Below are 14017 nucleotides of genomic sequence, written 5' to 3'. Positions count from 1 at the left end.
AGGACTCTATTAATTGCACTCTTGTTTTAAAAGTAATATGGTTTTTATTCACAGGAAATGCAGTGGTAAATTTCCTATAAGCGCTGGCTTATGATTTAGGGTACTGCAAGGAGCTTTTGAGGTTTTATTCAGCAAGGCACCCAAAGCAGCTGTAAAAGAGATGTCATTTCTCCTCCTGGCATATGTACAGTGAGTAGTGGTGGAGCAGGGATCTTGCTGATTTTAGACAAAACTTGAATAGGACTTACGGTTTACAAGCTAAACATTAATAAGAAAAGAAAAACAGCAAACTCTTATACAATGTGTCCTGTGTGCCAGGTACCATCCAAACAAACATACAGTTAAACTCACTTAGTGGCCACCGACCCTGTGAGCTGGGCACCGGGGAGAAGGCAACAGAGATATTAGTAACCTGCGCTTGGTCACACGGCCTGTGATTGTGGGAACCTGGAGTTTAACCTGGGCTGTTGTGTCCCAGAGGCCACACAATGAACATGTCTCTGCTTGAGCACCTACTATGTGCCAGGCTGTGTTCTGGAAACCAACAGGGTCACAGTGAACAAGGCAGGCTGCATCCCCTAGTGCTGGGTCTCAAGAACTTACATGCAGAGGGTCGGGCTATGAGAATATAGTTTAAAATATTAATGCCTTGTGATTTTAAAATTTTGCATTTAATTTATGACCAGGAAAGTTTAAACTGACTGACTATCCTTTTCAGGAAAAAAATAAGCCATTAGTTGAATCTGATAACTGAGTGAATTAAATTCTTCTTTTCAAGCATACACTAGCCAAGAAGACCTTTTTTTCTTCTTTGAATTCTCCTTTTCTATATAAATGTAATATTGAGCTCCCAGTGACAAGACCAATTTAATTCAGTTGCTCGTTTACAAGTTAAGAGAAAGAACTTTCCTTAACATATTAGCTGTCTGCTGCTTTGGGATAATGACCAGCTGAATTGATGAACTTTATATAATGATCTGTTGCCATGGTGACGAGCTGCCCAGTGAGTGGAAGCGGGTATTTCATCATTACCTCCCTGATAATACTTGGTACGGTAACACATACAAATACAAAAGCTTTTCTTTTACTCTGCAGTGACTCTGGGTCGATGAGCCAAACACTAGAAATGCCTCTTGGACATAGAGGCAGAGAATCAAATAGAATCCAAATGCACAACTGGAAATAAACTAATTTAGCTTCCCAGGTCAGTGGCCTCCTTGTCCACATGAATCTCCAGTCTTGTCACAAGTGACCATTGTCGGGGGTGCCACTTGTCTTCCTCACAGGTCTAATTTCTCTATTGGATTCAGCACACTGAAGGCTGAATAATTTTAAAAATACCTTAAACTATAACAAAAGTTACAGAATTAATAAAAAGAGAATGGAATCCAGATAATAGATTTAACCATCCAATGCTTTGCAGTAATCTACTTTTATATCACATTTTCCTCAATTCTTTTCCCTTTCTTTGTGGGTAGGACTTTTTTCTTTCATACAAAATAAGAATTTATATATATATCAGATATATTACAATTCTACCCTTTAAGTTTTTTATTGCACCTTAGAGAAAATATATGTTTATCTTCTGTTTTGGAAGTGCTTTGGGCTGCTGTTGTTGACACAAAATAACTTCTCTGAGTCTTTTTTGATTGCTCAGTGTTCCCGGGTGTATCAGGATTTAAGCCATTATACACGTGAGCCACAGGGACTTTCACGTAAATACTGTTTAAGCATTAAATTTTTTCATTGTTCATGCATTCATGATGATAGAAGGCCATCTAATCATACACAAGTATGGACAATTGCACACTGTTTTTACTAGTTGTGATGGTAAATGTTATATTGGATTCACTGTGTTTCCTTTCCCTCCTTTCTCTATCCCTCCTTGTTTCCCACTTTGCCTTCTTCCTTCTAAAGATTTATTTCCGTAAAATTTTCAAATGTTGATGGAGCTAAAATTCATTCAATATTGAAATCCTTCAATAAGAAATTCATTATAATCAGAGACCTTTTCTTTAGGTACTTGAAAGTTCATTCTTAAGTGCTCATTTAGTGCTCTCTGAATTTCCCCCAAAGATCACCAGAGGCATTAGCATAAAGGTTTTAAGCAGTAGCACCAACCACATGAATTATTACATAACGTTTATCAAAATGCATTAATTTTGCAAAATGTTACACGTCCTGTGACATTCCCTGCCACTTTTCTAGATCAGAACTACATATAAAGGTGGTTATGTGAAATAAATGAAAACATTTACAAGTAATAGGCTATTCATAATATGAGTACAAGGTTATAGTAGAAGGTTAAAAAGATTGAATCTAATATATAATTTATAATGGTTCCATATTAGAGTTTGAATCACAATATTTTAGAAGAAAGCAAAAAAAATTTATAATCTAGTTTTTAAATTGCTCTTAACAGTTTATCTGGATGCCAAAATCTATTATTTCTATATCCTACTCTTGACATATTTATATATTATATATTTATAATTACATAAATTAGATAAATATTTATATTATATATGTTTATAATTATATAAATTATATAAATATTTATATTATAAATATATGTTTATTATATAAATATTTATATCATAAATATATATTATATTATATAAATATTTATATTATAAATATATTATAAATATATATTATATAAATATTTATATTATAAATATATATTATATAAATATTTATATTATAAATATATATTATATAAATATTTATATTATAAATATATATTATATAAATAATATATAGTTGTTATATAATACAGTATTGCTGGGACTGCCATAACAAAGTACCATAGACTGAGCAGCTTAAACAACAGAAATTTATTTCTCAGCCCTGGAGGCTGGAAGTGCAAGATCAAGCTGTCGGCAGGTTTGGTTTCTCCTGAGGCCTCTCCTCTTGGCTTACAGATGGCCGCCTTCTCTCTTTGTCCTTCCATGGTCTTTTGTGCCTGTATCCTAACCTTCTCTTTTTGTAAGGACAACACGCATATCGGATGAGGGCCTACACTAACGATTGCATTTTACCTTAAATCACTTTAGAGAGCCTGTCTTTAAATACAGTCACATTCTCAGATCCTGAAGGCCAGGACTTAAACATATGACTTTTGGGTGGACACAGTTCAGCTCATAACAGACTCTATCTTAGTATAAGGCATATTTACCTTACGAATAAGAGATTGTTACGTTTGTATTCATTTAAATTGACCAGTACTCTGAAGATGCAAAACTGAATCATGTTCAAACCATAAAATTCATGTTAGCTACTTAAACTTTGAAAGTTAAAAAATAGCAGCTATTTTCCCCCAGAGCCAAAAACATGGTTAATTTTTCACCACTGATAATTGAATTATGCACATGAGAGTCTACATTATATATAGCAAATAGTGATTTAAGGGGCTTATTTTTATTGTCAATTTTAATGTTTAAACAAATCCTTTGTCATCTAAATTCTTTTTTTTTTTAAATGAAACAGCAATAGAAGGTTTTTTTTCATCATCTATTCCCCTGTTTGCTTCATGAGCCCATAGAAATGGGAGCTTGAAGCCTGATAGAGAAGTCAGATCTGCCCTGGGCTTGGCATCCCTTAGACACTAGTTTTCTGTGTAGTCAGTGGTACGATAAGATAAGCACATGTCTATAAATCACAGCTGCATATTTTCCTGGAATAACAACTGCTATTTAATATGCTGTTGTATCAGTTCGCCTGATTTTTAGGAACTCCCAATCCGTACTATTACTGAGGCACCATTATAGGGACTGCATATCTCTCTTTTTATACTTTTGAAACAAAAATACCTTCAAAAATTCAGAAACCAGCTCTTGATCCGTATGAACAGGACCTAAACTCTGGCCCAGTAGTCTGACCTTTGGAAATCAGTTAACATTTCTGGACCTTGCTTTTCTCAACTGCACAATTTAAAATATTGTTTTAGGTCCCTTCCAACCTTAGCATCCATCATATCTTGGACTGTTTGAAAGGTTAACTTGGAAAATATAATGATGAAAGAATGTTCAAATTTAGAGATGACCAAAATCAGTAGGGTCACTCATAGTCTCCCCAAGAATGTATCTTGCTGGATTAAGGAAATCGAATACATTTCTTACATTAAGGAAGAAAAGATGGTGTATATATATATACACACACACATACATATACACACACACATATATATACACATATATACACATATATACATACATATATCCACACACACATATATATACACACACACATATACTTGTTTGTTTGAACATCATGCTATATACCTGTGCTTGCTTTTCCTTGTTAGCTTAATTTAGGAATAAATACATCTGATTTCCCCTGTGATTTGCACTGGCTTTAATATGTGGATTATTCAGGCTCTGGATGATGGAAAATCATGTTGACTGCAGTGTTTCTGCTTGGGAGGTCAGTCAGGGTTATTCATAAAAGAGACACAGATGCTATACTCCGAAGGAAAGTAGGAACTAGCTTGACTTCTTGGTGGATAGAAAACTCTACAAAGCAAACAGATGAAAAACAGAAATAACCTTTTCTAATGGTCATGATTGCTTTCTGTCCATTAACAAGTTTCTGAAATGAACTACCAATAATGGCATTCACTCCCACAGGGCATCTGCCACTGCCTGTGAGCTGTGTGCCAGCAAGTGATAGCAGGTGTCCAGGTAAGGATTTAGAGACCAGGTTCCATTCTCATGGCCACATTCACTGGCCGTGTAGCTGTGAGCTGTCACTTCGCCTTGATGAACCTCCATCATCTTACTTGAAAGAGGAGGCAATTGGCCTGGTGCAGGGATTTTTAAACACCTATAGAGAAGGACCTCTATATTTAAAAAATAGGGCAAGGTTCAATATGTGAAATGCAGAAAACTGAAGCTCATGATGTGGGCTTGGACTTGTCTCTTGTTTGCGTGTAGCCAGGAGTACCTGGCTCTGCAGAGCGGCACCAGGACACCCCTGTACATCCTCAGGCAGTCCCGTACATTAGCCACAGCCTCCTGAAATGTGTCTCTGGCCAGCTGCAATGTGGTTAGTATGAATTGAAATGGACTATAAGTATAAAATGCACTTGGATTTCACTTCGTATACAAAATCCAAATATTTTATATTGATTACATATGATATATCACATATTTTTTTGGAAACCTTGGGTTAAGTAAAATATATAATTAAAATTTATTCACCTGTTTCCTTTTTTTCCATTTTAAATGTGGCATCTAGAAAAATTTAAATTACTTTTGGGGACTCTGATGTATCGCCATTGAACAGTGTGGTCTAGATAAACCCTTTTGGTTCCTACCTCCTAAACCTCAGTGCTTGAGGGTTTTTGTGGGGATCCTAATCACTGTTGCTGCTTCCCCAGGTCCCACGTTCAGGTCACTGTGTTCCCATGAAATGCATTAGGAATTTGTCCCAGTAGCTTTACTTACTGCCACATTCTGCTCTAAGAACAGTATTTCATTCAAACTCCCGTTAAAAAAAAATTCCCCACTAAAAAACACATTTTTCTTTCCAGTTATTCTTCCCACAGTGTACTTAGTAACTCATTTGTTCCAGGACATGAACATGTTTTCCTGTGGGATGAAGATTGGGAATACAAGATTCTGTGTTTCATGGGTCTTTTCTTGTAGCTGGAATTCTTTGGGGGTAATTTCTTTTTGTCCTTTTCAAGTTACACTCCTGTCTTTTGGTAAGCATTGTGTAAACATTTCTTCCCCAGTAGTCATGTTTCAAATGGAATTTACTACTGTTTTGTGTGACAATGTGCAAACTTTACCTTTGTAAACTATTTTCATTTGTGATGTTTTCTTTTTCTTTTGGGCATTTTCCTAATGACTCAGATTGTAGAGGTTGAAGAGACCATCTGTCATTATGGTAATCCAGTTTTACCTCTGCATTTTATACCTGCCATCAGATTTACTCCTGGTCTTCTTTGACTGCGTTGGTCACCAGCAAAAATATATATATATATTAAGAATTGTTTAGACCTACAATGTAGTGATCTGTGCTGAGGAGGGTTCTCTTCTTCTCATTGGCAGGTATGCCACTGAAGCCCTTTGCTTGTTCCGAGAGCTGGTCTGGTGACAGCATGTTACGTGGTCCTTGTTTCTTTAGGAAATCATCCTTTCATCTTATTCTCAGAAATACCAACATTTAAGTGTACACATAACTTCTACTCATCTATAGTTATGTGAACTTTTTTTTGCATGTTACTCTCTTTAAACAGATGGTTTAAGGGAGCAGGAATGTCCTTCACTGTTTGCCCGAGGATGCTCGAGTCCACCTAGTGTGTACGAAGGGAGGGGGTCATTGAAGCCAGAAGAACATATTGTCTTCTGACACAGATGTGCCTCTGCTTGTCCTTGAGGTGGATGACAGACAAAGGCTTCCAATGGAGGAGAATGCTGACTTTTTTTTCTTTATTTCTTCTTAACAACAACAACAACAGCAAAACAGGATACATATGCAGAATGTGCAGGTTTGTTACATAGGTATATGTGTGCCATGGTGGTTTGCTGCACCTATTGACCTGTCTTCTAAGTTCTTTCCCCTTACTCCCCTTCCCCAAACAGGCCCTGGTGTGTGTTGTCCCCCTCTCTGTGTCCATGTGTTCTCAATGTTCATCTCCCTCTTTAGAGTGAGAACATGCAGTATTTGGTTTTCTGTTCCTGTGTTAGTTTGGTGAGGATGATGTCTTCCAGCTTCACCTATGTCCCTGAAAACGACATGATCTTATTGCTTTTTATGGCTGCATAGTATTCCATGGTGTACATGTACCACATTTTCTTTATCCAGTCTACTATTGATGGGCATTTGGGTTGGTTCCATGTCTTTGCTATTATAAATAGTGCTGCAATAAACATATGTGTGTGTGTGACTTTATAGTAGAATGATTTATATTCCTTTGAGTATATACCCATTAATGAGATTGCTGGGTCAAATGGTATTTCTGGTTCTAGATCCTTGAAGAATCATCATACTGTCTTTGACAATAGTTAAACTAATTTACATTTTCACCAGCTGTGTAAAAGCATTCCTATTTCTCCACAGCCTCACCAGCATCTGTTGTTTCTGGACTTTTTAATAATCATCATTCTGACTGGCATGAGATGGTATTTCATTTTGGTTTTGATTTGCATTTCACTGATGATCAATGATGCTGAGCTTTTTTCAGCATCATTACAATACTGACTTTCTTTTCATTGCCCTCCAGTTGGTTAATTTCTATGACTTCTAGAAAAGCGGATAGAAAAAAGACCAATGCAATCAAAGCACAGCTACCTCTTCCCCTGTTTCAGTCTGTATCCTCAGTAATAGCCTTATAATTAATGTTCACTGTGGAGTCCATTGTTATAATCCTTTATTTCATTCATCAACATTGAAGTGAAAAGGCATTTCATGTCTAACCAGTTCATAGAAAATATGTATCAGTTCTGTTCTCTAAAACTCAATATCCTCACCTATAAAGTAGAAATATGTTGCTACATATATCCAACATATCTTCACTAGCTTGCCAAGATGATCAAAGGAGACGTGATGTAATAGGGCTGCCATATATAGCAAACATAAATACAGGCTGCCCACTTAAATTTGAATTTCAGATAAATCATGAATAATATTGAATAGCGCATACTAACACTAAAATATTCATGTTTATCTGAAATTCAAATTGAAATTGGCAGCCTGTATTTAATCTGGTAACCCTAGAATGTAACATCCCTACTCTTCTACTAAGATGAGACAAATATGTAGTGAAGTATAATATTTAATGATATTTTCATGTAATTACAAATATTTGTGTCTTTTGAATAATAACTATATCACCATTAATGGATATTTAAAGTCTTGAAGTAGCTCTGTCCCTTTCATGATGAGTATCTATAGTTTTCTATTTCAGAGAGAAACTATAAATAGATGACACTCAGATTTGTGTCCGTAGCATAATGAGTAGGGGACATTTTCACAAATGGCAAATACTATGAGAGTTTGCACCAAAGCAATGTCCATTCTGAGCATCCTCTGGTCAGCACTGATTCTGCAGCTCCATATCACATTGTCCTCTCTTCTTGGGAAGGGGAGCTGCAATGGACAGGAAATGCCTATTTGTTTTTTTTTTAACTTGTTGATCTCTGAATGTTAAAGAATGATTAAGAAGATTTTACATCTTTCTGGCACATTTTTTTCATGCAAATAACTTTGATTAGAGTATTAAATTTCAGAAGTATAGAAGTTTTGTATGGCTTTATTTCTTGTGGCAAATTTTCAGAGTTAATATTTTCTTGGATGAAACCAATTCTTCATTCATATTTAGTTTATGACATCTTGGGTTGAAATCTTTCCATATTGGTGAAATTCATGTTTATTGTTTCACCTTCACACTGACTAATATCATAACTCCTGCTAGAGATCATAATGGGAAAAATATTAATCAGTGCTCTTTAGCAAATATGGGAGTAATAATGACATTCTCATTCCAGGCTGGCCACACTTCTTTCCCTCACTCATTTGTTCAGTCTTTCAGCAGAATATATTCATGAAACATCTAATCTCTACTGGCCCTAATGGCAGCCACTACACATACCTCACATGACACAACTGACATAGTTCTTGTCCCTGTGGAGCCTAAGATCAAGTGTAAAAACCACAAAACAAGTAAGTTAGTAACTAAAACCATGGTAAATGTTGTAAAGTAAAAACAGCAACCAAATACAAATAGCTTTGCAGGATCCACCAGGGTCCTGCTATTGTCCTCCAATGTCAAATAGAAATCTATGGGGTTTTTGGGGATGTCTCTTCTATAGGGCCGTCTCTGTCTTTCTGCCACTGAAAGAAAATAACGTTGTCATTTGTCACCTCCGGCACGGGAGCTGCATGTCCAGGGTATGCCACAATCACAGGCTCTTGTTTCCTGGTGGCCGTTGCCAGAGCACAGAGAGGCACAGGTGAGGGTGGAGGCAGGAAGGAGCATGGGGCCACCATGTGCATGCCTGGAGCCTGCCTCTAGATGCAGTGAGATGTGGGTGACAGAGGTGTAGAGGAAGCTGCAGGAGTGACAGGGACGGCAGAGGCGAGTGGATGAGAACTAGATGAGCTGTGGGTGACAGGGAAGGAGAGGTCTCATCATTGGCACTGGGATTATGGTGCTGCTGTCCCTTAGACAAGGTCACAGGAGGTGGGACATGCTGGTAGGCCACACAGAGAGTCAGGGAGGCCTGTCAAGTTTCTGGTGTCTCCAGTCCCTAGAGGTTGAGTTGCAGATAGAGAGCCAACATTCAGCTTTGAAGACAGATCCTGGCTTTGAAGACAGACCCGAGGGTAATCATGAGGACAGGGGATAAGAAGGCTGTGACCAAACATGTGAGCATGCAGGAGTTCAGAGCAAGGGCAGGGCACAGGCAGGAGAAGGAAGAGCTTCAAGGAGACAAGAAGGGTCCCTGTGTGCTAAACCTGATGCAGAGGGAAGGGGGAACTGTGGAGGGATCTCGTCACATGACTAAGACGCTCCAGGGAGTGAAGGATGCAAGGTCATCCATTGTGGACCAGCATGCAAGCCCAATCTGAGCACTTTGCTCTGAAATGCTAGCCCTGTAGTTTTGTTAGTTCCCACCAGTTGGAAAATCAGATACAAGGTATGCAGAAATATGCAGTAAAAGTTTATGATCAAAGATGGCTCATTCTTTTAAGTCAAACTATCACAGATCTTTAAAAATTTGATTCTTTCCACAATTACTTAAGAATTAGAAATACATATGAGCATATTGACATTTGGACGTTGTTAATTTGGGCAGGTTTCTCAGAATCATAATCCTTCAACAAAATAAATAATAAATAGCAATGAGTCTTTGTTAAATTCTCAGATAGGCTATAGTTCTGGAAACTCTGTTTCCCATGCCACGCTAGGCTGGTGAACAACTAGTGTGACGCTGTTCACAGCACAGTGATCCTCCAGCTGGCTCCCGACTCTCGGCAGGCCACCCACCCCTGAACTTCTATGAAAGCTCCTGTTTCACCCAGGGGTCTCTCACATAAGCTCTCCCAGGAGCCTTGCTGCCCCTGCCTCCCTCCTAACCTGTGGCTCAGATGATGTCCCCTTGTGTAATGATGTCGCAAAGGCAGCCACAGGCTCTGTGCCCATCACTGCTCCATAGGAAGGCTGACACCTCCCTCTGCTGGTGCCTCATGGGGACCTCCTTGCAGGGCCTTGTGGCTGACACATCTGTGCTGATGTCACCTTCCCTGAAGCCCCCCCATCTTGTCCCTGTTTGTTCCTTGGTGCTGTGTAAGTTTATTGACACTTCGCTGTACCCCAGGAAGAGAGACCTAAGAATCATTGAGGCTGAATTTTCCAACAAGTTTATGAACTGTGATGTCCAAGTCAAAATTAATTTGAATGATAGAATTAAGACATAAATTTTTTCTTAGATGCTTACATCTGTGAACTGTGAATTTGTTAAAATGCCTGCCTGTCTACGCCACAGCTGCCTCTTTCTCTCCTCTCTCTTGTTCTCTCTCTCTTTTGTCCTCACCCTTTTACATGAACACAAATACATATTCTTTCCTCCAACATCATTTTAAAATCTTCCCCGCATATAGCATACTTCAGTGTACACTTGATCTTTTTCAAAAGTAACATATTTAACCAGTTAGCTTAAAACAAAAGCAAGCAATTGTTTGCCAATACTGTATACATGATTTTTCAGTCAGTGCATAATCAGAAAATGCTCATTGGAGATGTTTCAGATATGCTTTTTAAAGTAAATTCAGGCTAAAACATGTCTGCTTATGTATTTTTTTAAACACAAATAGCCTCCATCTCTACGGCTTTCATAGAGAGAGAAAAATGTAAAGTATTTTATCCAAGGTCTTGAAATCAAATATTCTTGACTACTTCTGGTTTTAGAATAACTTCTTAAACTCATTTTCTGTGTGTGCAAAATAAGAATCATGATGTTTTGAAACTCAGGATCATGGAAGGTTTTGTTCAGTCAAGGCCTTCAGGATGATTCCAGGTACTTGAATGGATCTCTAAGGGGCTTCCAGAAGGCTGGATTTCATGCCTGGGATTTGCAGGGTGTCAGCAAGGAGTTGCGGGGCGCAGCACAGGGTACCTGGGAGAGCAATGTTCATTTCAACTGTGTGTCCCCCCTACACACAGGTGCTGGCCATGCTGTCCCCGCCACCCTCCCACTGGCATGCTGAGAAGACCCTGCTCCGCACTCCTCATAGCTGGGAAGGCTGCATGGCTCAGAGGTCACTCACCCTCCAGCAGTGCTAGCAGTCAAGCAGATAAATAAGTGCACAGAAACACCCAGGGAGCAGGAAACCTGGAGTGGGGAGGGCTTGGATCGGCCAGAAATGGATGTTCAGAAGCACAGGAAAGAAAGTTTAGAGGAGTTGAGCCCAAGAAAATCATCCCAAAGAGCAAGCATTAGGAACAAAGAAGTAGCTAATATAGACAGAGGAAGGAGGGAGATGGAGGAGGGTGTACTTCTCCAGGCAGGAAGGAGGAGGGGGCATCACTGTGGTACTGGATATTTGAAACTGCCCATCACATTGCATTTTCCTTGCCCTGCTGGGCACCAAAATCAGCACCTCTGTCACTAAGAATCCAAGATCGTCCCTTGAGGGTCTCTCTTTCCTGATGTTCTCCATGGGATGGCACAAAGCTTGCTACTTTGAGCTCTCCATCCCTAGACTTGAAACTGGAAGGGTCCAATCGGAGATGATTAGTCCTCATCCCTTGCTACATGAGAGCATCATTTTAAAAGATACTGCTGTCTGGGCCCCACATCCAGTGCAGCTGACCTAACTGGTCTGCAGTGGGGTCCAGGTGTACTGTTTTTGAAGGATGCTCAGATGGCTTTCCTGGCTGAAGATCCATGGCTGCATACACAGCACACTCTGTTTAACCAGGGATTGGTTTGTGAGACCATCTGACCTTGTTTCCTTTTCCTCCTGTGACCTTCATAGAGTACGGAACCATTAAGAAAGTGCGGGCGCCCCTGAATCAGACCTCAAGCAGCTGTTTGCTGGAAGAGATTGAGCTCTTCCCTGACAGGCGGAGGGAGCCCATCAGGAGCCTGCAGATCCTGCACAGCCAGAGCGTCCTGTTCGTGGGCCTGCGGGAGCACGTGGTCAAGATCCCCCTGAAGAGGTGCCAGTTCTACCGCACACGCAGGTAGGGCATCTCCGGGGTCAGGATGCACTGGTGTGTGTGTGAAGGGCCCACCCAGAGAGAGCCGGGGAGGCTTCAGATGCCCTGAAGTTGAATGGCCTCAGAGCCACACTTCATGCCTCTGAGAGTCCTGTGCTCTAGGATACAGAGCTTTCATTAAAATAGATTCACTGTGATGAGAATAACCCACCAGTTCTCCTCAGAGGAGGAGCCATGTTATAATACCTGTAAGAAGTTGTCAGGGTTAAAATAAATTATTCAGTGCCTCAGAACACTCAGTGGTAATACTAATATTTGATGACTGTATTAATCTGTTAATCTGGCACAAGCTTATATATATATACACACACACACAGACACATATATATACACACACGTATATATACACATACACATATACACACACATATGTGTGTATATATATATGTGTATATATATGTATATATATATATTTTGAGACACAGTCTCACTCTGTCACCCAGGCTGGAGTACAATGGTGAGACCTCAGCTCACTGCAACCTCTGGCTGCCAGGTTCAAGTGATTCTCGTGCCTCAGCCTCCCAAGTAGCTGGGAATACAGATGTGTGCCATCATGCCTGGCTAATTTTGGTATTTTTAGTAGAGACAGGGTTTCACCACGTTGGCCAGGCTGGTCTTGAATTCCTGACCTCAAGTGATCTGCCCACCTCTGCCTCCCGAAGTCCTGGGATTACAGGCTTGAGCCGCCGCACCTGGCCTCAAGCTTGTATTTTATTTGAATATAGAAATAACAAAAAATATGACAAGGTATACGTCCTTCTCGACCACAGCTCTTATGCTGATAACCCCTTGAGAAGAAGGAGTGGTTGATGTTGCTGCAGTGGCACCCACTTTCCGGGACACCACCCACCCCCACCGCTGTCCTTGGCACCAGCTCCCCTGGAGTGCTACTTCTCTCCTGAGCCTGCAGAGAGGGTAGGGAGGGAGGTCTCCAGCCACAGGGAAACCCAAGTGTCATTGCATCTTCCTTCACCCTCAGGCCAGTCTTATCTTCCGTGGGACATCCACGATCAACCACAGTTGTGTTTAAAGTTTAATTTGGAAACATGTTGGCCCAGGTGCTTAGGAAATGAAAAAGTACTGTATACATCACACACTTGACCAGCACTTTACTCTGGGAGATTGTATGTACACTCTGATCCCTGACAAAAGATCGCCCTTGGGGAAATCAGAATCTTAAATGTTCTTAGGCATCTTGTTTAATTCCACTCCTAAAGCAGGGTGTAATTGCAGATTTGGAGTGGAAATAGTCCTTTTTGATATATCACTCACAGACATCTACCCTACACGGGCCACTCTCTCTCAAAACAAGGTGCCTAATGACACTGGCTTTGGAACTTAGAAGCTAGAGTTCAGGGAACAGACCTGTTGTTGCTTTTTTTTTTTTTTTTTTTTTTTTTGAAATGGAGTCTTGCTCTGTAACCCAGGCTGGAGTGCAGTGATGTGATCTCGGCTCACTGCAATCTCCACCACCTGGGTTTAAGTGATTCTCTTTCCTTAGCCTCCCGAGTAGCTGGAATTACATGTGCCACCATGCCCAGCTAAGTTTTGTATTTTTAGTAGAGACAAGGTTTCACCATGTTGGCCAGGCTGGTCCGGAATTCCTGACCTCAAGTGATCTGCCTGCCTCTGCCTCCCAAAGTGCTGGGATTACAGGTGTGCGCCACTGCGCCCAGCCCTGTTGTTGCTGTTTTGTGGCCCAAGTCACAAAAGTATTTCAGAATTCACTTTCTCACTCAACACATGTGAATTGCTATAGAATCAAATAGGATAATATATAGAGTA

At 40.0% G+C, this 14017-nt stretch overlaps 1 protein-coding gene across 9 annotated transcripts in view; it reads left to right on the top strand.

Annotated features, from left to right (window-relative positions):
- SEMA5A (semaphorin 5A) overlaps positions 1-14017 on the top strand; it is a 516352-nt gene that overhangs the window by 387320 nt on the left and 115015 nt on the right. For all 9 annotated transcript variants that reach the window (XM_063724051.1, XM_063724052.1, XM_063724054.1 and 6 more), the window contains one exon: positions 11989-12196. In XM_063724051.1, the coding sequence (XP_063580121.1) occupies positions 11989-12196 (208 nt within the window). The remainder of the gene's footprint in view (positions 1-11988; positions 12197-14017) is intronic.

This window comes from Pongo abelii, chromosome 4, assembly GCF_028885655.2.
Source record: "Pongo abelii isolate AG06213 chromosome 4, NHGRI_mPonAbe1-v2.0_pri, whole genome shotgun sequence".
Lineage (NCBI taxonomy): Eukaryota > Metazoa > Chordata > Mammalia > Primates > Hominidae > Pongo > Pongo abelii.
The sequence above is the reverse complement of the archived record's forward strand: the minus strand, read 5'-3'. Positions and strand labels throughout refer to the sequence as shown.